Source organism: Chanodichthys erythropterus, chromosome 23 (assembly GCF_024489055.1).
Source record: "Chanodichthys erythropterus isolate Z2021 chromosome 23, ASM2448905v1, whole genome shotgun sequence".
In the NCBI taxonomy this organism is placed as follows: domain Eukaryota; kingdom Metazoa; phylum Chordata; class Actinopteri; order Cypriniformes; family Xenocyprididae; genus Chanodichthys; species Chanodichthys erythropterus.
In genome coordinates, this window is record NC_090243.1 from 22,622,049 (window position 1) to 22,648,506 (window position 26,458).

Sequence of the window (26,458 nt, forward strand, 5' to 3'; positions counted from 1 at the left end):
ACAAAAATGAACTTATTTAATTTCAAGTTTTTTATTGGTTTTAGTTTTTTATTCGTAGACGTGCTGTATCAGGGGATTATTATTATCTGTATGATCATATTGATCTGTCATGTGGTGCGTGTTTTACCTTCATTGAGGTTCTTCAGGGTTCTGCTGGCGTCCAGAATCTCTGCGCTCGTCTGAAGCATTCTCGTCCCCTGCTCAGTCAGCGAGTCCTCCGAATCTGACGTCTTACAGGAAATGGACAAATCAGCAATAATGACTAGTGACTTTATTATAATACCTTCCTGCATTTTGAATAACATTTGATGATGTATAGCAGTTTCTTCCTCAGTCGAATGCCTTGGGCGTAAAATGTTTACTAAAAATCTAAAAAAAAGTTAATATTTCAATAATTTAACAACAAATTATGCAATTAATAGATAAAATATCTAATCTTCTTTTAGTAAGTGTTCTATTCTGATTTAAACAATGTATATACATACAAGCCAAAAACATTTGTGAAACCGTCCTGTATAGTATTCAAGCTCTGATTGGTCGACATACCAGATTGAGGGCGGAGCTTGCATTCTGATTGGCGGCGTGAGCCAGATCTTCCGCCAGCTGTATGTTTCCTGTGATGTTGCTGTTGGTCTGAGTGGCGCTGGTTGCATTTACTGATGCAGATCTGACCTCAGATAGAGAACTGAACGCAAGACATCGAGTCTCGTTACAATCCGAACAACATTTATGACACGTTCTGTGAGATTATTATAGGGTGACACACCTGTTAAGAGCATGTGCCTGTTTGCTGAGGGCTTGTGCGTGATCCTCGGCCCTGTACACCATCTGTAGGGCGTCTCTTTTGGTCAAATCCATCACTAAATCGTCCACATGCCTCCTGAGAATCGGAGTCCACCCTTCCAGATCGTTCCACATCTCATCCAGAGTCTGGAACGACAAACGCATCATCTGGAATTACATTCACTAGGGCTGGGTAAAAAATATTGATTTCTCGATTTTAATCGATTCTCATTTTTAGGAACCGATATTGATTCTTAAATCCCAGGAATCGATTAGTCTAGTCTGTTTTCAGTTGATGAATGAGCAGAATATGTAGCTCCTCCCATCCAATAAATCACAATAATCTTTGTTACTTTTGATATGAAGCGAAGTCTCAGATTTCAAATGACGTCCATCTTATTATGAGATTCAGAAAATAAATACCGTTTTGGCGCTGTTTAATGTGGCGTGACGGATCGCTTTAGCGCCTCAGTTAAAGAGAAGCATGTGATCATCCTCTCCTCCGCTTTAATACCAGTTACAGCGAAATAACCATGAACATCTGAAGGTATGTTAAAATATACAGTACAACTTACTGAAATCCGTATCATGTCTCGTGTAATCGCTCAATCAGTGCTTCAACCTCGGAAAGACGTCAATAAAACTTAAACAATGTCACATGACGTCACATTTACCTCAGAAAAACATATTCAGTGACCATAAACTCATTAGTCAGCTAGAAAAGTGCTCTAGAAAGCAGCATTCTGATAAATATAGCTATGCACCGTTACATATTCATTATAATTTATAATGTTCTTAATTTAATTCTTAATTTAACCTTCAGTATTATCATAGTAGTACCAGCTGACTCTCATGTGTAGATTACAGCATTAGTGGAGAGATTTTTTTAATTTGCCATGTACTGAAACTTAAATACTTCATCCAAAATTATCGAATCGAATCGTGAAAATTGTGTCAATACCCAGCCCTAACATTCACTGTGTCATATACGTGTAAACAGAGTTATATGATGTAGAAACGTCACTCACAGCTGTCCCGTTGTCCATGTCTTCAGCTATATTGAGGGCATCAGTCAGCAGGTCTTGTGCTTCCTGTACTTGTGTTTCTACTTCCTGGTTCAGACTGCTGACATTGTTTCTGGAGATCTGAAGAAAGAGATTTTGATGTTTCTTGAGCATCAAATCATCATATCAGAATGATTTCTGAAGGATCATGTGACAGTGAAGACTGGAGTAATGATGCTGAAAATTCAGCTTTGATCACAGGAATAAATTACACTTTACTATATATTCACATAGAAAACAGCTGATTTACATTGTAAAAATATTTCACATTTATTCTGCATTTTTGATCAAATAAATGCAGCTTTGGTGAGCAGAAGATCTACAGTTATTTTGCGTCTGATGAAGACTCACTGCGAGCTGCCGCAGGTTGATCTGGATGTCCTCGAGCAGACGTTGGCTGTGGTTGTTGTGGCTCTCGGCCGTGTTCAGGGCCTCCTGGACCTGCAGGAGCTGCTGCTTGTATCTGCTGACTGTTGTGGAGATGTTCTCCAGTCTGAACTGGTTGTGACCAAGCGGCTGTGACATCTCATCCTGAACCTTCAGCAGCACAGACACTGCAGAACTGAACACACACACATGCACTACATTAGAAACTGGGCCGGACGCACACGTGTTTGTGCAGATGAGTGTTGGATGTCGGTGTTTCGTGCCTGAGCTCGTTCTGCGCAGTCGTGCTGCAGTGCGTCAGATTGAAGGTCCTGATCTTCTTCAGCACCGTGTTCGTCTCCTCCAGCAGGTATGTGCCGTTCACTTCATCCAGAGCGTCGTCCATCGCCACATTCACTGAACGCACCTTCTCCATCAGGCCTGAACCAATCACAAACCAACAGCAGCCAATCAAATCACGTTCTTATTTTAACTGACAACATTAACGATGGTGGATTACTCTCTGAGAGGAAGTCAGAGTTACCGTGGATGGCAGAATGAATGTTAGTGATGAGGTCCAGCAGCTGTTTGCCCTGTGTGAATCTCTCCTCAGAGGTCAGCAGCACATCCTCACTGCCTTCAAGCACGCTCTGCACCTGCAGATGAAGGAACACACACACATCGAGTCACAGCATCAGTCTGCTCGTCGCCATGGATACCGTGAGGAGGGATGTGAGCCGTACCTGCTGCTGCAGGTCAGTGATGCGATTGTTCAGGTTGCTCAAGCGTCGTTCTCCTCTGGTCAGCTGATACTCTGGGCTCTGCTCCCATGACATCAAACTCTGAACGATGAAACACATGCAAATTTACATATGAAGTATTCATGCATACAAAGTTACATGCAGACTAGGTCATGTGACTGACCTTGACCTCTCGGGTCTGGTTCTCAAGGGTCATCAGTTGGCTGTAGGGGGCGATAATGACACCTGACAGGTTCAGAGATGCGACGGATCCGTCCAAAGCATCCAGATCGTCCAACAGCACTCCGGTGCAGCCGTCATCACATGCTGCAGAAACATGAGCTGGAGAATCAGACTGACTGCGCAGCATCAGCACTGAACTGATCTGAATCAACTCTGAACTGAACTGAATCAACACTGAACTGAATCAACACTGAACTGAACTACACTGAACTGATCTGAATCAACTCTGAACTGATCTGAATCAACACTGAACTGATCTGAATCAACTCTGAAGTGAACTGAATCAACACTGAACCGAATCAACACTGAACTGAATCAACACTGAACTGAACCTAATCAACACTAAACTGAACCTAATCAACACTAAACTGAACCTAATCAACACTGAACTGAACTGAATCAACTCTGAACTGAATCAACACTGAACTGATCTGAATCAGACTGACCGTGCAGCATCAGCACTGAACTGATCTGAATCAACTCTGAACTGAATTAACACTGAACTGATCTGAATCAACTCTGATGTGAACTGAATCAACACTGAACTGAACCGAATCAACACTAAACTGAACCGAATCAACACTAAACTGAACCTAATCAACACTAAACTGAACCTAATCAACACTAAACTGAACCTAATCAACACTAAACTGAACCTAATCAACACTGAACTGAATCAACACTGAACTGAACTGAATCAACACTGAACTGAACTGAATCAACACTGAACTGAACTGAATCAACACTGAACTGAACTGAATCAACACTGAACTGAACTGAATCAACACTGAACTGAACTGAATCAACACTGAACTGAACTGAATCAACACTGAACTGAACTGAATCAACACTGAACTGAACTGAATCAACACTGAACTGAACTGAATCAACACTGAACTGAACTGAATCAACACTGAACTGAACTGAATCAACACTGAACTGATCTGAATCAACACTGAACTGAACCAAATCAACACTGAACTGAACCGAATCAACACTGAACTGAACCGAATCAACACTGAACTGAACCGAATCAACACTGAACTGAACCGAATCAACACTGAACTGAACGGAATCAACTCTGAACTGTACGGAATCAACTCTGAACTGTACGGAATCAACTCTGAACTGTACGGAATCAACTCTGAACTGTACGGAATCAACTCTGAACTGTACGGAATCAACTCTGAACTGTACGGAATCAACTCTGAACTGTACGGAATCAACTCTGAACTGTACGGAATCAACTCTGAACTGTACGGAATCAACTCTGAACTGTACGGAATCAACTCTGAACTGTACGGAATCAACTCTGAACTGTACGGAATCAACTCTGAACTGTACGGAATCAACTCTGAACTGTACGGAATCAACTCTGAACTGTACGGAATCAACTCTGAACTGTACGGAATCAACTCTGAACTGTACGGAATCAACTCTGAACTGTACGGAATCAACTCTGAACTGTACGGAATCAACTCTGAACTGTACGGAATCAACTCTGAACTGTACGGAATCAACTCTGAACTGTACGGAATCAACTCTGTACTGTACGGAATCAACTCTGTACTGTACGGAATCAACTCTGTACTGTACGGAATCAACTCTGTACTGTACGGAATCAACTCTGTACTGTGCGGAATCAACTCTGAACTGTACGGAATCAACTCTGAACTGAACCAACAGTCACTGAACTGACTGAATCAATACTGAACTGAATCAACACCGTCACTAAACTGAATCAACACTGAACTGAACTGACTGAATCAGCACTGAACTGAATCAACACTGTCACTGGACTGACTGAATCAACACTGTCACTGAACTGAATCAACACTGTCACTGAACTGAAACAACACTGTCACTGAACTGAATCAACACTGTCACTAAACTGAATCAACACTGTAACTGAACTGAATCAACACTGTAACTGAACTGATTGAATCAACACTGAACTGAATCAACACAGTCACTAAACTGAATCAACACTGAACTGATTCAACAGTCACTGAACTGAATCAACACTGTCACTGATCTGAATCAACACTGTCACTGATCTGAATCAACACTGTCACTGAACTGACTGAATCACCTCTGAACTGAATCACCTCTGATCTGAATCAACACTGTCACTGAAATGACTGAATCACCACTGAATTGAACTGAATCAAAACTGTGACTGAACTGAATCAACACTGAACTGAACTGAATCAACACTTTCACTGAACTGAATCAACACTTTCACTGAACTGAATCAACACTGTCAATGAACTGAATCAACGCTGTCACTGAACTGAATCAACATTGTCACTGAACTGAATCAACACTGACCTGAATCAACACTGAGCTGAACTGAATCAACAACGAACTGAACTGATAATTTTGCAACACTGACACGGTTATTGAACTGAATTGAATTGGTTTCAAAATTGATGAATTTTGCAACATCGACACTGTTATTATTTAATGTTTGTCACTGTGAAGCTGCTTTGAATCAATGTATAGAAATGAAGCTGACTTACACACACACTGCTCGCTGACCAGCACGTGTCTCTCCTCACACTGGTCACACAGGTGACCTCTGACCCCAACCTTGCACTCGCACTGCCCCGTGCGTCCGTCACAGATGCCGTGCACTGACCCCGCCCCGCTGCACTGGCACGCCTGGCACCGCCCACCCGGCTCAGACGGGTTACCATAGTAACCGACCGAACACCTGAGAGAGAGGGAGAGAGCGTTAGTGAACGAGTGTGTGTTTGTGCGTGTCCCGTAATGTCACATGACCTCACCTCTCACAGTAACGGCCCTCGTATCCCTCCTCACAGCGGTCGCAGCGGAAATCTCCAGCGCCCTCTAGCACACACGTCGCGCTGAAACTAAAGACACGCAAAACATCAGCTAGGACCAAAATAATCCACGATTTAATCAAATAAACATTTCCAGAATCACCTAAACACAGCCGTACTGTGTCATGTGACCTCACCTCTGACCCCGCAGCGGACAGGCACACAGCGAGCAGTCACTGATGGAGCCCTGCACCTTCCCATAATGCCCTGCGGCGCACACGTGGCAGTGCTCTCCTGCGGTGTTGTGCTGGCATCCCTGAACACACAATTATTCAAGCATCTCAAGCAGCTGATTTCATCATCAGTTCGATGTGGATAAAGCAGGTTCATCAATCTGGATTTTCTCACCAGACACTCGCCCGTCTCCAGGTCACATGACAGACTGTGGTTGTTGCACCGGCACGGGACGCAGGGCTGAATGAGCGGCCGGTTTCTGCCCTTCATGTTGAGCTCAGACACGGCCTGGCGGTAATAACCCGGAGCACACTCCTGCAGCACAGAGCATGATGGGTAAAAATTTTTGTATATTATATTGCTTTATAATATAAAATAATAAAATATATGACAATTTAATATATAAAATATAAAAAGCATACAAATAATATAAAATAAATAATACAATTTATTGCCTTATATTAAATTAGGGGACAATATAATATACAATAAATAAAATCAGTAATAAAATGAATCATTAATAATATAATTAATTTATTTTTTTTATATTATATTATCATCTAATATAATACAATATATAAAATCTAAATAGAATATAAATAGTATAAAATTAATAATATAATAATTATAATATACTAAATTATTAAATATAAATTAAAATATATAAATATATATATATATAATTATATTATATTATTAATGATACTTTGTATTGATATATTAAATGTATATTATCTTATAAAATCATATAGTATAAGCCAAAATGTATTATATATTTACACACACACACACACACACACACACACACACACACACACACACACACACACACACACCGTCTTATCCTCAATAAATTAATGATTAATTTTATATTATTTTTGCATTTTATTTTATTTGTATAGTTTAACAAGGTATTTATCAGAGTTTGTACATTAAGATAATTGACAGGATTCGACTATTAAAGTTTATCTGACCTGACATGAGAGTCCAGCGTATCCCAGCGGACACTCGCACATCTCCACTAGCCGCGCCACTTCTCCACCCGCAGGAACCTCGTCCGCCTCCAGCGCCGTTTCCATGGAGATATTAGAGATCCTGGAGAGAGATCACATCTGTGATGTTATTCATGTTTGTCTTTGAATCTAGATGTAGTTGCTCCACCTATTAATCAATGACATCACAGTTCATCCTGTTGGATAAAATCAGCTCCTGCTCTGAAACATGTGACATGATGAATGATTCAGGAATATATCCAGACACACACTGACCGGCTCTGCTGCAGTCCGGAGCCGTACGAGGCTTTGATGATGATGTACTCCACGTTACTCAGCACAGACATGAAGTCGGCGTGACTCACGGCCTCATCAGACACGGAGTTGAAATACTTCCACTTGTGCTGCACACAAACAAGAGGAACGGTCAGAGATCCGGCTTTATGACACAACACGGTCCAGAGCCGATGTAAGCACACTCACCTCGGTCAGAGGAACTTCCTGTGCCGTGCGCACTCCGTTTTCAGGTGCGGGAGCGTCGGTGTAGATGACCAGCTTGCGCAGGTGTCCGCCCCTCATCAGAACCTGCGGCTCGTGATTGACCAGGCCGACGCCATCGAGAGCGAAGAACGCGAGCGTGTAGGAGAGTCTTCCTCCGTACGACAGCAGCTGCGAAGAAACGTTCAGCAAGACAACACATCAATGAAAAATACTTGCTAATGCATTATTAAAACTGAACTAACAACGAACCGTGGCGTTTGTACCTTGTTACCGTGGTATTTCTGAGGAAGTCTCCAGTAATACGGTGCGGTGAGGACAGACAGACTGTGCAGGTGAGCTGCGTCCAACAGCATCTCTTGATCGGTGTGATACACGCCCTCCAGTGTCCCCTGCAGGTCACTCTGAGACACGACACGCAGCAGAGCCGGAGCAGAACCCAGAGTGATCTGAATCACACAGAGAGACGTGTTATAGAGTGATTCATGAATATTCAACATGTGTTCATCAGTGTCGCCGCTCACCGGCACTCGGATCAGGCCGCTCAGCTCCTCGCACACGCTGGATACACCGAAACAGAAGCACGGACTGCAGCCGGACGGATTCTGAGCCGTCAGACCAAACGTCCCGCTCTTACACTCGTCACAGCCGCTGCCGCCAACATTCTCCTGAAAACAGAAGAGGTTTCAGCGTCAGTGTTCCTGAACTCCCTGAAACACCTCCATTTCCCAAACACCAATCACAACACACTGCTCCAGCTGACCAATCAGAGGGAGGGGCTTCATAGAGACAGGAACTAAACAGAGTGTTACTGGCAGACTGGGAAGAGAGGAGCTGAACAATGCAGAATATGAGGAGAAAAACAACATCAAGACTTTGAGGGCATAATATGGGCCTGTTCAACGATGATGTGAACCTAAAACAGTGTACGGAGGCGTCGCTGTCGTCACCTTGCAGGAACACTGCCCATGATCCTCACATCCACACACTCCCAGCGTCCCGTCACAGAACTCCTCGTGCGTGCCGTCGGGGTTACAGTTGCATGCGGTGCATTCTGGGAAGTTTTTGTAGCCCAAAGCGCAGCGGTCACACTTGAGGCCGGAGAACTGTGGTCTGCAGGGACACTGAGCCGACAGCAGGTCACACTGAGACGAGCTCGAGCCGACGGCACTGCAGTCACACGCCTACACACACAGAGAGACCTTTACAACATCTACTGTGGTGATACCGTAGTACACGTTATTAGCATTAGCTTGTCACACCTTACAGCCGGACACGCCGTCGTGACCCCAGTGACCTTCCTCACACTCCTCACACTTCGGCCCGTGTGTGTGTGGAGGGCAGATACACTCGCCCGTCTCTGCGTTGCAGTTCCCGTGTGTGTGTGCGCAGTCACATGCTAGAGGAGACACAATGAGACGAGATTACATCACACACACACACACACATATAAATCAATGAAAATATATGTGGTTGATGTTCTTACGTGTGCATCCGTTCTCTCTGAAGCTGTAATATCCGCGCTGACAGCGATCACATTTATCACCTGTCACTCCGGTGATGCATTGGCACCGCCCCTCCTCGTCACATGACGCAGACAGAGAGCCTGATTGGTTGCATTCACACAGTCTGCAGCCATCGCCGCTGTTAATGCCGTGATAACCAGCCTGAAACACACACACGATCAGGCTACACTGAGACTATTAATAAAAAGATATTTATTAAAGAATTTTCATTTATTAAAGAATTTTCATTCAATTTTCATTTTCATGGAATTATAAGCAACAAAACGCTCCATTACATAAAGGTACATAAATAGATCGTAAACACCGCAGCAGACGTACCTGACAGCGGTCACATGTTTGTCCGACCACGTTGGATTTACACTCACACTGACCCGTGATCACGTTACACACGGCGGACAGAGACCCGTTACCATGGCAACCACAGGCTAGACAGACAGAAACACAGACGGCATGATTTCAGACACGCTACAGTAACTGACGGTCAGTACCGCGTTTGTCCACTGGACGTCACTAGAGCTTCACCTCACAGGAGGATTTTAAATAAAGGTTAATCATGTTTTATTATTTAAATATTACTCTTTTGTATAGATAATATTACTATGATTACTTTAAACAAACATTTTATTCAGTCATTATTGCACAACAGAAAAACAGAAATGTATTGATAAAGGTCAATAGGGAAGAATATATTTTTTTTAAATATAAAAAGTAACTTTGTTCTCAGAATTGTGAGATATAAAGCTGCAAATGCCTTTTTTTAAATTGTTTATTCTGTGGTGAAATTATGCAATGAAATTATGCAAAAAAATTGACATTTTGACACAAAGTTGACCACAAAGATTTAAAAACAATAAAATATTTAACAAATACTATATATAAAATAGTTTTTACAAGTTTAAATTTATAATATTATAATTATAATAATATAAAAAATAATAGATTTAAAAGAGAGAGATTTAAAAACAAAAATATATATATTAAATAATTAACAAATACTATATAAAATTAGTACTATATAAAAATTTCAAATAATATTGAATAATATTAACATGAAAATATATATAGAAAAAATATTAATATTAAAATATATAGAAAAATATATCCATCTTTTCTATGAAAAAATTACATCAAAAAGAGATTAAAAAAATTAAATAATGAACAAATACTATATAAAATGAGTTAATTTATAATAATATTATATTTCAAATAATATTAATATTAAAATATATAAAATATACACATCTCTTTTCTATGACTGAAAAAATGACTTCTTCTGTGATTTAAAAACAAAAATAATATATAAATTAATGTATTAAATGAACACAGACGGGTGTTTTTGTCTCACCCTGGCAGTTCTTCCGGGTCACGGCGTCTCCGTAGAACCCGTCCTCGCAGCGCTCGCAGTGCCGACCCGACGTGTGACCCAGACACTTCAGACACTCTCCAGTGAGGCCGTCGCAGTGACCCGCTTCAGACGGGTCCACGTTACCGTTACACTCGCACGCTGAACACCGCTGCCCCGGGACCAGCGGGTCGCCATAGTAACCGTTAGCACACCTGATGAGAGAGGATGAGAGCAGAGGGTTCAGGCTGTTTCTGACATTACTCTCTCAAAATCAAATCTCTTCAATAGTGAGGCAGATCTCGTACCTCTCACACTTGGTTCCTGCGTATCCCAGCTGGCACTGGTCACAGACGACATCACCGGGACCCTGCAGAACGCATGTGGGGCTGAAACTGCAGAACACACATCCATCAGATACACAATCTATTAATTTACACACACTTACAATAAAATAAATTATATATATTGTATTATATTTAATAAACACACATATGAGAATTTTTTATTAATCTACATAGAATTAAATTTTTATCACAAATGACAATATCTAAATTAATTTACATTTTGTAATTAATTTTTATCAAAGAATCTTATCTTATTTGTGTGTATATATAATGTTTTATTTAATTACATTTAATAAATACACATTTATTTATAAATAAATGCAATAAATTATTGCATTTAAATAAGTTAAATATAATTTATAACTATATCATTAAATTTTCATTTATATTTATATACAGCATTAAATTTAATAACATTTAATTACACTTTTTCCATTTATATACACACATATATACACATAATTAATTAAATAAATACAATTTAATACAAATTTTAATTGAATACAAATTAAAGTACAATTAAATTTTTTACATTTTTTACAATTTTATATAATTTCTACTTTACAATATATACATTATTATAAAGTTATAATTATATTATATATACAAATTATATAAAAGTGTGTGTTTTATAATGTTTTATTTAATTACATTTAATAAATAAAATGTAAAAAATTATTTCAATAAATTATTGCATTTAAATAAGTTAAATATAATGTATATTAGTCAATTTTAATGTATATCTATATACAGCATTAAATATAATAACATTTAATTAATTTTTTTTCCATTATATTTTTTTTCTATATATATATATATATATATATATATATATATATATATATATATATATATATATATATATATATATATATATATATATATATATATATACACACACACACAGAAAAAAGATTAGTTAGTACAAATTATATAAAATTGTAAAAATGTTATTTAGTTGTACTTTAATTTGTGTGTGTGTGTGTGTGTGTGTGTGTGTGTGTGTGTGTGTGTGTGTGTGTGTGTGTGTGTATATATATATATATATATACACACACACACACAAATTAAAGTACAACTAAATAACATTTTTACAATTTTATATAATTTGTACTAACTAATCTTTTTTCTTTCTTGCTCCTATTTTAAAGTCAGATTCATAAAGAAGTAGGCTGGTCTAATTTACATTGGAAAAGTAAGACTAATTACCTAATTACTATTATTGTGTAACTGCTAGTTGGTCAAACTAGTTAAGACAGGATCTGGCCTGTTTTTTGAAGCACATTGAGTAATAACCTTCTGTTGGATGGAATTGAGTGTCTTGACCATCTTAAAACAGAGTACAGAGATCTGATATATAGTGATAGAAAGCATGAATGTGAGTTCTCAAATGAAGACAGTTTGTGTTACTGTGAGAAACGCTCAGACATTCAGACACACAAAAGGCTCTCCTCCCCCTCTGGAAGCTTCCGGACAGATCCGGCACAGTTACTCACTTGTTAGACGCCAGTGTCAGCGGGCAAGCGCATCTCTGGCAGTCGCCCGGCGTGCCCTCGCTGGCGTCGCCATAGAAACCCGGCATGCAGCGATCGCAGTGAGGCCCCGTGGTGTTGTGCGAGCAGCCCTGGAGAATCAATCACACCGCACCGTTACAGCCGTCTCTAGACTGCACTGAGAAACCGTCAGCGTCAGAGAACACCTACCACACACTCTCCGTTGATGTCACACTCGCTCGCGTGATCGTTACACTCGCACTGGAGACAGTTTCCTCCGAACAAGATCCCACCGACCCGATAGAAGCCAGGAATACAGTACTGAAGAGACACACACACTGCTGGGTTAGAAACTCGACAAACGCTGGTTTGTATGCTCATGCGGAAGGACAAATCGACTCGGATGTGGTTTCCTCACCTCACAGGAAGTGCCTGAATATCCCCACGGACACTCGCACTGCTCCACATCCAGAGGGATTTTAGAGAGATCAGAGTTTGTGTCTCCAACACCTAAAGACACGTGACTCAACCTGCGGACAACAAACATGCTTACATGTTTAATTAAACAATTAAAGAATCAACAAAACAAGAATCAAAATATTAGACAGGCCGATTCATGAATTATATCGTTTAAATACTAGTTTATACAACTAAAGCTAAATAACAGCTATATACAGAATAATATAACAACATACAGTTTTGGCCAGTATGAATAATTATATTTATGACAAATAACTTGTGATATTTCTCATTTGGATAAAAGTGTCTCTGGAATGAATATGAATATAAATGCAGCCTTTTATTTATTTATTTATTTTTTAACTACTCACATATTATATAAATACATATATTATTAAATTCTATAACAATTAATAAAATGTAATACAAATTAATTATTTTTTAAATTAACTTTTATAATTTATTTTTAGTTTTCATGTTGATTTTAGTAAAATTTTTTTTAGTAATTTCTTAATGTGCTTTTGTCATTTTATGAGTTTTTTTATATTACTATTTAGGTTTAATTTATTTTTATTTCAGTTTTAGTTTTCCTTTATTTTCAGTTAATAATTTTAGTGCTTTAACAATTAAAATTTAAAATTCTCTATATCAAAATTATAAAATAAAAATGCTACATACTGTATGTTTACTTATCAAAATTCTAAAATACACTCAAATAATTTATAATAAGAATTGAATAAGAATATATATATATATATATATATATATATATATATATATATATATATATATATATATATATATATATATATATAAAATTTTCATTTTTAGAATATTTTAGAATTTTCATTTTACATATATATATATAGTAAATATAGTTAGAAGTATACATATATAAATAATTAAATAAATATTTAGAATTTTTATTTTAGTATATTGATATAAATATATAGAATTTTATTTTAGAGTATTTTAGAATTTTGATAAATAAATAAACATATAGAATTTTTATTTTAGAATATTTTGGAATTTAAAATTTTTTTTTTTTTTTGCATTTTTTAGAACTTTCTCTCTGACCGGAGCGTTCCCTCAGCGCTGCCCTCCAGCTGAGCTCGAACCCTGAGCGCAGCGACGTCCGCCAGCACCGTCATCAGCTCGTCTCTCTGAACGCTCCTCCCGGTGTGAGCGTCCATGAACACGTGCGGCAGGATCTGCAGCGAGACGCGCTGCTCCGTGTGAGCGTTCAGCAGCAGATGAGAGGACGGCGTCTGCCTCAGCGTCTGGCCGTTTCCCTGATACACACAATCATAAACAATTTTATATGTGACAAACAAATCATTTGAGTCTGAACACAAGTAATTATAACAAGACATGAATGCAGAATAATTATCATCTTACCTCAATAATTACACTGAAATGTGAGCTCAGCGTTTTGTCCACATTCTCCTCAGATATGTCGTACGCAACGCTGTAGTTCAAGAAACCTCCATACGACGTCAACTACACAGAGAAACGATGAAGATACACTAGGTAAACCTGTCAGAATACTGCGGTAAAACATTGTTAATGTTCATCAGTTATAAAAACGAACTCAACTTCAGCTGTAAAAGCAGCTCAACAGAAGACAATAGTGCTGTTATCAGCTCTCAGCTGATAGTGTTCAATAATAGTTCATTCAATAAACATACTATTTTATTATAATCATTTAAAATGTCAAGTGTAAATAATAAGTGTATTAAAAGTAGTAAAAATAAACAACTGTAATGTCATAATTACTGTAATCATTGTGAATGGAGAGCGAGCAGCAGCTCCTCCTCTACGAGCTGATGGAAATTAATGCTTTAATTAGGTATTTTAATGTCATTAATCACCTGGGGACAGACGCTGTGGACGTGTGTAAGCTAATTAGCTGTAAATGTGTTAATGAGTGTGAACCGCCCCGTGAGACGCAGAAACACAGAGACAGAAGTAGTGTGTCAGTCACCTTGTTGTTGAGGAAAGACTCCGGCGCGGCCCATGACCACACGCCTGCGGACGCTGAGCCGTTGGACACGATGAGGTTGTCGTCTGAGATGGGAGACGTGAAGACGGTGGAGCTCTGGAGGGATCGAAGGAGAACCGCGTCTCTGTGAACCACCTGACAATCAACGACACACAAGCTCCGTTTCAAACCGCAGTCACAGCGCATATATTGTGTTAGGTTTTATTTTTGTATTTTTCGTTTTCATTTTAGTTTTTTGTCATTTCGTTGTGCGATTTTCTCATTTTTATTAGTTTTTTTTATTTAAACATGTCTATATTGTAGAGTTGCACGATTCTGGATAAATTTAGAATGACGATTTTTTTGTTTCAAATAGAGATCATGATTTTCACATGATTCTGAGCAAACAACTAAACTAAATGTAATTGACTAGAGATTCTGACAAAATGTTAATTGCTGTTGTCTATTTGAAAATGTTTAATTAATGAATATATATATATTATATATATTATATATAAAATGGGTTTAAGTGAATGATTCAATGACTCACTCATAAAGACTTCACTTGTTTCATTACTGGATGAATCAGTGTTTTTGAACAAATCTCTTATAACAGTCACTTGTCGCCACCTACTGGTGTAACGATGTAACCGATAAAATCGTTATTTGAAGCATCAAGTTAATTTCTAAAGGTGATTTACTCTATTTTGTAGACATCAGTGTTTATATCCGAACTATAAACTTTTATCCCAGTACTTCTGTGATGATTTGAATCTTTGCAACACAGAAATAATGATACTGTGTGGCTGAAAAGACCTGTTTGTGAAGCTGTTTCAGACCTAGATAACAGCTTTCTCTGGGTCAGCAGCAGCACAAACAGATTTGAATGTTTAGGTATAATTTTGTCAAAGGTTTAATAGACACAGGTGAATTGTCGTCATTTAGGAATGAGATCACGTGTGTGTCTGAATCGAGATTGTGATCTTTTAACGATTAATTGTGCAGCTTTACTATACTGTAACGATTATGTTCTGTTTTATTGACTTTTAAGTTTGTATTTCATTGTTCCCTTCGTTCTGTAACTGATTCCTTTATTCCCCATTTTCCTGCTTTTCCGTTTCCTAGTTTACTGATTATGCCCTTGTTTGTTGCCATGGTTACTGATTGCTTTGCGCACCTGTTTCTTGTTCAGTTTGTTTCCCCTGTGTGTTTAAGCCCTCAGTTTAGCTCTCCTCACTGTCTGCTGTTATCTTTCCTTTAGTGACGCTGTTACGATGATTCTCGCCTGCTGAAAAGCCTTCTTCGTTTAATAAATAAAAGTAAATCTGCTGCAATTGTGATCTTCTACTCCTCTTTACTTGCATTAGTTTATTAATTTTTCAGATTTAAGTACATCAAGTTAAATTAAATAAAAATGAGACAAAATTGGCACAATTTGCTTGTTTAGATTCTCTGATTGGTAGAGATTTCTTTACAGAATCCTGGGTAATGTAGTTTTTTCACCATGTACTGATTTTTGGTGTGATATTTGCAGTAATTAAACATACCGAGCTGGTGAACCAGGTGGAGCTCTCGCACACATCTGACACTCCGAAACAGAAACACTCTGTGCAGCCCTCGGGATTACTGGCCTGCAGGTTATAGAAACCCTGCTTACACAGATCACAGTTCGAGCCCATCACGTTATCCTGCAGAGAGAGAGAGAGGTTACGCAAGTGTCATTTAATGCTAAAAGCCTGACATATGAAATAACAGTGTATCATATTTGATTCATCAGGTTTTTATGGCTCATATAGGCTGATATAGTGAGAATATGAAGAAAAAAATAGCAAAAATATGCATACCTTGCACACACACTCCCTGCAGGGGTCGCTGTTGTGGCTTCCGTCCAGGTTACACTCGCAGCGAGTGCATTGTGGGAAATCTCTGAAGCCGAATGCACAGCGGTCACACTTCTCACCCGCAAAACCCTCCTTACACAAACACTGACCTGCAGACAGACCTACAGGACACAAACCAGCAGCTCAGAAATACTGCATTCAGAGATATTCAAGAGGAAACAGATGCAGTGATGTTCCACCTGTGTCGGCGTTCACGTGATCATCGTCTCGGACGCACACGGGACTCACTGAACCTCTTGCGTCACACTGACACTCGACACACGGGTTATTGGCATACGGAGACACCTGAAACACACACACACACACACGTCAACAGGTTAAGTATCTACAGTCCTTATTTTGAAGCAGATTCATCATGAAGATGTTTGGAAACTCTTCTGGAGCTCTAATGGAGACACAGGGAACGTTCTGGCAAACGTTCTTCCAGTAACGTTAATAAAAGTTATCTGGTCTTTAATGTTCTCAAAACGTTATTTATACATCATTCATGGAATGTTTTTAGTGAAACGTTTTAGTTTCGCCCCTTTAATGTTTACTAGGGCTGGGTATCGACACAATTTTCACAATTCAATTCGATTACTATTCACATGCTTTCGATTCGATTCGATTTCGATTCGATTATTTTGGATGTAGTATTTCAGTTTCTGTTTTATGAACTTTTAAGTTTGTATTTCATTGTTCCCTGCATTCTGTAACTGCTTCTTTAATTCCCCATTTTCCTGCTTTTCCGTTTCCTAGTTTACTGATTATGCCCTTGTTTGTTGCCATGGTTACTGATTGCTTTGCGCACCTGTTTCTTGTTCAGTTTGTTTCCCCTGTGTGTTTAAGCCCTCAGTTTAGCTCTCCTCACTGTCTGCTGTTGTCTTTCCTTTAGTGACGCTGTTACAATGATTCTCGCCAGCTGAAAAGCCTTCTTTGTTTTATAAATAAAGTAAATCTGCTGCAATTGTGACACAGGGAACGTTCTGGCAAACGTTCTTCCAGTAACGTTAATAGAAGTTATCTGGTCTTTAATAATGTTCTCAAAACATTATTTATTAGGGGTGTAACGGTACACAAAACTCACGGTTCGGTACGTACCTCGGTTTTGAAGTCACGGTTCGGTACAGTTTTCGGTACAGCAGGTGGAGAGAAAACTCAACATAAAATTGCTTTTTTTTTATTATTAAACAGAGGTTTACTGAACAAATTGTGTTTTTGTCTTTAAATATATTAAATTAAATTAAAACTAAAAGTTTCTTAAGGATAAAAAAAATGATCTCTGCTAATGCTATAAACTATGTAGGGAGCCCTAACTTGAAAGAAGCCCAAACTATTAGCCTAAATTCAATTGCTTTTTATTTTGAGATAAAATAATCAACACTCAATTAAATAACAAATTGTATGCAAACCTGTAAGCTGCACCTAAGGCAGTTTTTGCATTAACTTCTAAATGTTTTTTTTTTCCAATTCGTTGTTGAAATATAATCATTTCTACACAGTGGCTGTTATTTTAACATCAGATTTATTTAAACATACATTAAATAGCCTGTATCAGGATATCACTAAAAGGTTAAGTAAAATAATGAATATATTGGCTAATACAGTGCATATATTAAGCGAAAGAGTTCATTTCTCTAGCGAACTAACAAGCTGTGAACACTGAATGGCTTTTCTGAGGTAAATGCATCATGACATATTGTTGAATACGGACGCTTTCATTGATGTCTTTCCACCGTTGAAACACTGAATGAGCGATTACATGAGATATGACCGTTTCAGTAAGTTCTACTGAATCTTGCAACATACCTTCAGATGTTCTTTCATGTTTATTCTGTAATGTTCATCTGTAGATGAACACGTTCACTTGCGCTCCGCGCTCGCGCTGCCGGTTGAACTGAGGCGCCTGTACAGTGATCTGTCACCCCACATCAAAGCACGTCAAAATGGCATTTTCTGTTTAAACTTAATGATTTCGTGGACAGAATTTGAAGGATGACACTTTGTTTCTTATCGAAAGTAACAAAACGCAGAGCTTATTGCGGTTATTGGTGGTGAATATTGGTTGCAATGTAATGCTTCGGTACACACGTGCACCGTACCGAAAGCCCTGTACCGAAACGGTTCGGTACAAATACGTGTACCGTTACACCCCTATTATTTATACATCATTCATGGAATGTTTTTACTGAAACGTTTTAGTTTCGCCCCTTTAATGTTTACTAAGGCTGGGTATCGACACAATTTTCACGATTCGATTTGATTACTATTCACATGCTTTCGATTCGATTCGATTATTTTGGATGTAGTATTTCAGTTTCAGCACATGGCAAATTTTCTAGAGGAATAAATCTCAACTAATGCTGTAAACTACACATGAGAGTCAGCTGGTACTACTATATATTTATATATTTATATACAAACAATTAAATTACACTAAATGATTTTTTTATTATAAATAAAGTTTAGAATTACATAAATCATATTTCTACTCCAATTCGTTTTTTTTTTACATATAAACATTTAAATTGCGGCTGTCATAACTGATTTATTCAATTTTTAAACTGATTTATTCAATTATTTATTAAATTAATTCTGATTTACATGCATTAAATATTGAAGAACATTATAAATTATAATGAATATGTAACGGTGCATAGCTATATTTATCTTTCTAGAGCACTTTTCTAGCTGACTAATGAGTTTATGGTCACTGAATATGTTTTTCTGAGGTAAATGTGACGTCACGTGACATTGTTTAAGTTTTATTGACGTCTTTCCGAGGTTGAAGCACTGATTGAGCGATTACACGAGACATGATACGGATTTCAGTAAGTTGTACTGTATATTTTAACATACCTTCAGATGTTCATGTTTATTTCGCTGTAACTGGTATTAAAGCGGAGGAGAGGATGATCACATGCTTCTCTTTAACTGAGGCGCTAAAGCGATCCGTCACGCCACATTAAACAGCGCCAAAACCGTATTTATTTCTTGAATCTCATAATAAGATGGACGTCATTTGAAATCTGAGACTTTGCTTCATATCAAAAGTAACAAAGATGCATTTATTGGATGGGAGGAGCTACATATTCTGCTCATTCATCAACTGAAAACAGACTAGACTAATCGATTCCTGGGATTTAAGAATCGATATCGGTTCATAAAAATGAGAATCGATTAAAATCGAGAAATCGATATTTTTTTACCCAGCCCTAATGTTTACTGCTGTCATCTGTCAATCACACACACACACACACCTGGTGTGGTCTGTAGTACCCATCCGCACAGGTTTGGCAGTTCACTCCTGCGGTGTTCTGGGAGCAGTTCACACACACGCCTCCGCCCACAAACCGACCCTGCGTGTTCAAGCTCAGCCTGAGATCCGCCACCGTCTGGTTGTAGTAACAGTCGTCGGCCTTGTTGTGACAGTTACACTCTGACCAATGAGAGAGAACACACAGATCAGGAGGGCCGTGATCGTTATAAATAAAGGTGTAGTTTTGTGTTTGAATATGTCATATTTGTGATGTTATTTATTGTCTTACTCTCGCATGTGTTTCCGTCAGAGAGCGTTCCTGGTTGCCATGGCTCCTGATGGTATCCAGGGCAACACTCATTACAGCTCTCACCACAAGTGTTGTGCTCACACACACACTGCAGCTTCTGTGAAACACAAGAGAGAACAGAGTGAGACACGCATAACAAACAGCAGAGGGGGAGGATAGACAGAGACGAAAGGAAATGTGTCCCAGAGAGACGCCACTGACCAACAGAGAGACCACACACACACACACACTGAACACACACACTGAACACACACACACTGAACACACACACACACTGAACTGATAAGGAGATATAGTTGATGTTTTAAATTTACTAATACATTATTAAAATCAAGTTATATCTGTTATAACATTAGTTAATGCACCGTGAACCAACATGAACAATTGTATTTATAACAAAGATAATAAATGCTTTAAAAATGTATTATATATCTCATTCGTAAGTGGCTTTGGATAACTAATGCTTTAACTGATGTTAACAGTGTTTTTATAACCGCCGCGGGTGCAATTATAGTGTCTTCAGAGAGGCGGAGCTAAAGTTCACACCATCATCTGATTGGCAGCTTCACTTTCAGTGGGATGGTGCTTGTTGTCTGTTACCTTGGTAACAGGGTCCCATGGGCAGCTCTGGGCGTGGCCATAACAGATGCACATCCCGCCCACAGAGATGTCCTTGATGGAGTAATAATACTGAAACCAGATGAGACCAGGACAGAGTTAGACTATATGAATATGGTGATCACTACGTTTATAACAGTCTATGAACGAGCAAACATCAAACCGCTTCATACCCGGCGGGTGACGATGGGGTCCACATCTTTGGGGTCGCGGTAGCTGAGGGTCATGAGGTCAGCGTTGAGCGTGCGGATTCTCTGCAGACGCAGGCGGATGAATCGAGCCGAGGTGAACTCCAGCAGCTCTGGAGTCAGGTCATCAGCGCTGGGACGGCCGTTTATGAGAGACGTGTGGATCTGCGGAGAGACAAGACACTTTCAAAACTCCTCGTCTGGAGAAAGGCTTTATTTTGCTCTTTTAATGGGTGTAAACACACACACACACACACACACACACACACACACACACACACACACACACACACACACACACACACCACAGGTGAACAGGATAACATATCACTTCACAAGATGATTAATCACAGTACATTAACACAATTGTTTCTGTATTGCATGTTTTCTGAAACTCTGTTTATATATGCAAACGAGGCATTATCTAATTAAATATGCACTCATTTGCATACATTTCCAGAACAGAAATCTGAACATTCTTGTTTGATTTTGCTGACATTTGAAAGGGTTTTACAGAGGGTATTTTGGATTTCTCTCTATCACTCCATAAACCAGAAAATACTGTCATACGGACATTTTCACCATGTTTTTAGCAATAAAATCAGGTGATCGATACATGAACAAACATTCAGAATATAGATATGAATAAAAGTGTAAAGCTGCTGAAGTGGAGATTTCTGACTCAAACTCTACAGACGCAGATAAAATAAACACTTAAATGTGTGTTTTGGATGTTTTCTTTCCACTAGAGCAAAACGGAGCATGAAAAACACTGGAGCTTCTTGCCTTGATAATCTGAAAATGTGATACTTTTGTGTCTGAATGGAATTCTCACCAATGAATGATACAAACACTTCTCAGCATTCTAAAAATGATACATGATGAGCGTGACCCCGCACAACCCTGATTACCCATCATGCACCGCTCACCTCGCCGTGCTCCAGCGGCACCAGTCGAGAGTAATAGGACGTACAGATGACCTCATCGTCTCTCTTGTAGGTGGGCGGGCCGAGGCGGGGCGTGATGTTGTAGCGGGTCAGACACTCGGTGTCGCTGATGGCGTAGTACTGCCACGGCTGGAAGTCCACTCCGTCCAGAGAGCGCTCCAGAATCCAGTTTCCGGGTCGCGGGGAGTTCGCCGCTTTGATGATGATGTAAGCGACCTGGAAGACCTGCAGGAGGAAGAGCAAATGCTTGGTCACATTGACAGCAGGGTTGTTATAGTTAACTACACCATAAATAAACATCTCTGGTGTCTCCAGAATGTGTGTGTGAAGTTTCAGCTCAAAATCCCCCACAGATCATTTATTATAGCTTGTCAAATTTGCCCCTATTTGGGTGTGAGCAAAAACACGTTGACCCTCGTTTGTGAAGCAGTCCGGCGTAAAATGACGGCATGACAACAACACTCGACTACAACAACTCTTCCTCTTCTCTAAAGCAGCCCAACATGGCCCCGCCCCCTTTGTTGTGTGTTCTCGGGGGCGGGGTTTATGTAAATTTTAGGGTTTGTGATGTCACAACCTGGGAAGAAGCTCGTTGTCGTCCCTACCAGCCTTAAAAAGTGATTTCTGTAAAAGAAAATATCTCTCTTTGCATTGAACTTTGAGTGTCGTAACTTTGCAGATGTTGTTTATGATCAAACAGCAACATTACACACTAACTAAAGTTAAAACAGTCACATCATAATCAACCAGCCCTTTAATGTTCCTTTGGGCTGAAGGACACTGGTGACTTCCTCTTCCTGTCGTCTCAACCGCACATTTACACATTTACCTTCTAATGACCCTCAGTCTGAGTAATGACTCTGAAATATCATCCGCCATCTGTCCCGCTCAGACAAAACAAGTTCTGGCAGAAATCTCATGATGGGAAGCGCTGATCTCAGAGAGTGTGTGTCTCCCTGCGGCCGTCAGACGCTCGATCCTCCTGAGCTCTAGAAGACACGTCTCACCTGACTGTACAGTCACTATTTTCTCATCAACATTATGCCACAAATGCACTTGATACAGCTCATGTTAAACCCAGAACATCCCATCTGACTCCAGTGTGTGTGTGTGTGTGTGTGTGTGTGTGTACTGGATGCGTAGCAATGCACAGACGAGGACAAACACAAACACGCATCTTCACTCTGATCTCAGACCTGCTGCTCTCCTCTCATCTGAGTGTAATGACAGCGTACGAGCGTCTGTCGTCCTCTCTGCATTTGATCTGCGTTCAGGAGATTTCCGGAATCCCCGGAATGAAAAGTCATTGAAGACGCAGGGAAATCACGGATTACAGGGTGATTTTCCACTTTCATACAGCTGTGATGATAATCACAGGTTGCTTGACTATAGAATTATGGGATGGTTGCTAGGGAAAACAACAACAACTGCTGGATTTTAATGAGTTGATCTATAAGAAATATGTATTGAATACATGAAATGTTCATAATAAACGTACAAGGAACATTTTAGGTCGAAGGGGTTCGGCTGACAAATAACATTTGATCGTGAACGACTCTTCTGAAAATGTTATTTAAGTCGTTGAGCAAAGCTTTCTGCTCTGATGGAGGTCAAACATCACAGATCATCTCATTCTGACACTGGAAGTTGAGTTTCGTTCCTTATCAAGGGTCTGAACTTCACATTAGACAAAATAATCAATGTTTTCTGAAGACGTAAAACATTGTTTCGTCTGGATAAACTCAAGGGCGTTTGGATGATTCAAACAGCAACAGGCTAAATAACTTTTAGATAACGTTTTGCACACTTTTTGTTCGCATTGTTATTGTGTTGTCACACTTTTTGGTGTAAATGTGGATGTGTGTAATTTAACATTACCAGTGCTTTGACAACGACTTCATCATGCCAATAACGCCACTCTTTCGGAATTTATCAGTGAAATCCCACCAAAACTGGATGAATTCCACCAGATTCACACATTCAGGATAAATAAAACCGTCTCATCATCCAGCTAACACAACATGACCAAACAAACACAAGCTGAAGAGCCATTTGGGGGCCGTTTTCTCCCAGACAGTGACACTATCAGACCGTAAACACACACGGTCTGCTGTCCAAACACCTCCGGAGGATCTTCAACAGCTGTGTTGGTCCTCACACACACACACACACACACACACACACACACACACACACACACACACAGCCGTGAAGAAGCCGTAAACAGTGTTTCCAGATTACTCTTCGACTTCACTCGATCAAACATGCTGCTGACGTTTGCTTTGTGTTGCGCGTCAGAGAAACGTAAATATCTCTGAACTCTGACCTCTGCAAAATCATTCATTACAAATACAAACTTGCGGAGCTATCTGTTTGAGCGACCGATGACAAGCGGGAAGAGCGTTCAGGAAACCTGTTTGAAAACAGCATTTTCTGCAGTTCCTTAGAGGCCAGAAATTACACATTAAATATGATTTTAAGTAAATGACAGGATCGGCATGCCCAATGTTAACATACAACAAAAAAGTACCAAAGTGTTTTAATACTGTAATCTTTGCCTTCAAAATTATTATACACATTTTTAGGCCTTGCTAATATTATTGAGATTTTAGACATTAAAATATGACAGTATGCAAATCAAAGAATATGAAAAAATACAACAATATATTTTTAGACAATGCGGAATGAAAAATTAAATTATTAAATGTATTTTTATAATCTCTTTTAGGGAAGACCCTAAAAATGCATTTAATAATTTAAACTTTATTATGATTTTTATTTTTCATATTCTTTGATTTTTCATGCTATCATGATATTTTAAATGTCTAAAGCAGAGTTTGGGTGCAATTAATGACTAATTACTGTAATTTAATTACAGTTACTTCTGATGTATTTGCATTAAATACTGTACAGACTATCCAACAATTCTATTTCACATCAAAATGTAATGTTAAAATGTATGTTTTTAGTGTAAACTTTACCCTTTACACACTTTGGTCAGCTCAAGAATAATTTATGCAATTGTATATTGTTTATTTAAAAGAATTAAAAGTGCAGTTTTGTGTCTGTCCTTGTACTATTATGGGATTCAGAAAGTAATTAGTAATAAGCAATCCAATACTTTTTAGAGAGTAGTTAGTACAGTAATCTAATTACACTGTAATTAGTAGCTAGTAATTAATTAACACTTTACTAAAGTCTCAAATACATATGCAACAATATGAGCAATGCCAAAAAATGTGGTATTATCATATCAAAGTATCAAATGTTTAGCATCTGAGTGTGAATAACCACAAAATAATCTTAATTTTCAACACCACAGCTACTCTTTTAACATTTTAAACAGATTAAACTTCTTTTTCCACAAATGTTTTGATTGTAAAGTGTCTTTCTTTTAATCTAATGAATGACATTCAGCCATTTAGAGCTCAAACGGAGGCTGTGAAGCTGGTAAACCCACCTGAGCTCCACCCGCTCCCTCAGGTGTGTGTGTGTGTGTGTGTGTGTGTGTGTGTATGTGGGGTCCATTAGCATGTGTGATCCTGCACTGAGGCCCTGAGGCCCTGTCAGGGTCGTTTCCCTCCCCCCGCGGCCCTCACTGAACGCAGACAAAGGCCTGACTCATCCTCACTCCAGACTAACATTAAAACACACGCTCGTCTGCCTCCATCGCTGCCACATCGGCGGATTCTTTAGCCTGAGCCGCGTCAGCGCTTCAACATTGAAGCTGGAGAGTTATTCAGATTTCTGTGGTAACAGATGGGTTTCGGCACAGCATGATGTTTTTGTCTTGTTTTCCAGCACAAACATTCTTAAATCAAGATACATTTATGGCCCTGCAGTGATTTGAATAAAAGAGTCAGAGTGTGAGCGACGGACGGCGGATCACAGTATGGAATAGTTGTGAGTATTATCAGTGCTGGAATGCTGCGGATTGTTTCTAGTTTTGGGATTAGCGTGTCTCTGGACAAACACACTTGTGTTCGACGGCCCCTGAGGGGCTCGAACACCTCCTCGCTGCTCCTCCATTCAAACACACAGGAAACCAGCAGCTAGCGTACAATTAGCACAGCATTCAGGTTAACGGCGGGACTGATCTACAATGACAGAGGAGGAGGAGGGGAATGTAAAAGCTTCATTTTACTAGGAAACGGCCCTCCGCTTGTTAGCTGGAACACTACAAATGCTGCTGAAAAAACTTGAGCACCTCAGTTGTGTCCTAAATGGTGTATATGTACTCAACCGTCTAGTGTTTGACTTTTGAAAGGTTATTTTGCATGTGTGTCTGATAGCTCCGCCCCCTCTGATAAACAATTAAAACTGATAACTAAATGCATGAACATTCCACACTTAATTAAGAGCATCATCTGGGAACACTGGACACTGTGGACATAATCTAAAA

The 26,458-nt window shown here is 39.1% G+C and overlaps 1 protein-coding gene across 1 annotated transcript in view; it reads right to left on the reverse strand.

Annotated features, from left to right (window-relative positions):
• Nucleotides 1–26,458, reverse strand: part of lama1 (laminin, alpha 1) — a 45,558-nt gene that overhangs the window by 11,837 nt on the left and 7,263 nt on the right. Inside the window, exons 5-42 of the mRNA XM_067377689.1 lie at nt 22,039–22,281; nt 21,095–21,274; nt 20,904–20,993; nt 20,283–20,400; nt 19,995–20,173; nt 16,935–17,040; nt 16,699–16,856; nt 16,402–16,542; nt 14,858–15,010; nt 14,272–14,373; nt 13,951–14,165; nt 12,833–12,944; nt 12,625–12,735; nt 12,418–12,545; nt 10,883–10,969; nt 10,578–10,789; nt 9,551–9,657; nt 9,193–9,373; nt 8,969–9,105; nt 8,657–8,890; nt 8,231–8,374; nt 7,973–8,155; nt 7,692–7,877; nt 7,485–7,612; nt 7,191–7,311; nt 6,391–6,531; nt 6,180–6,298; nt 5,986–6,072; nt 5,719–5,912; nt 3,138–3,280; nt 2,957–3,055; nt 2,758–2,869; nt 2,498–2,654; nt 2,199–2,409; nt 1,812–1,928; nt 767–930; nt 547–685; nt 128–215 (exon numbers count right to left, since the gene is read on the reverse strand). Of these exons, the coding sequence (XP_067233790.1) occupies nt 128–215; nt 547–685; nt 767–930; nt 1,812–1,928; nt 2,199–2,409; nt 2,498–2,654; nt 2,758–2,869; nt 2,957–3,055; nt 3,138–3,280; nt 5,719–5,912; nt 5,986–6,072; nt 6,180–6,298; nt 6,391–6,531; nt 7,191–7,311; nt 7,485–7,612; nt 7,692–7,877; nt 7,973–8,155; nt 8,231–8,374; nt 8,657–8,890; nt 8,969–9,105; nt 9,193–9,373; nt 9,551–9,657; nt 10,578–10,789; nt 10,883–10,969; nt 12,418–12,545; nt 12,625–12,735; nt 12,833–12,944; nt 13,951–14,165; nt 14,272–14,373; nt 14,858–15,010; nt 16,402–16,542; nt 16,699–16,856; nt 16,935–17,040; nt 19,995–20,173; nt 20,283–20,400; nt 20,904–20,993; nt 21,095–21,274; nt 22,039–22,281 (5,527 nt within the window). The remainder of the gene's footprint in view (nt 1–127; nt 216–546; nt 686–766; nt 931–1,811; nt 1,929–2,198; nt 2,410–2,497; nt 2,655–2,757; nt 2,870–2,956; nt 3,056–3,137; nt 3,281–5,718; nt 5,913–5,985; nt 6,073–6,179; nt 6,299–6,390; nt 6,532–7,190; nt 7,312–7,484; nt 7,613–7,691; nt 7,878–7,972; nt 8,156–8,230; nt 8,375–8,656; nt 8,891–8,968; nt 9,106–9,192; nt 9,374–9,550; nt 9,658–10,577; nt 10,790–10,882; nt 10,970–12,417; nt 12,546–12,624; nt 12,736–12,832; nt 12,945–13,950; nt 14,166–14,271; nt 14,374–14,857; nt 15,011–16,401; nt 16,543–16,698; nt 16,857–16,934; nt 17,041–19,994; nt 20,174–20,282; nt 20,401–20,903; nt 20,994–21,094; nt 21,275–22,038; nt 22,282–26,458) is intronic.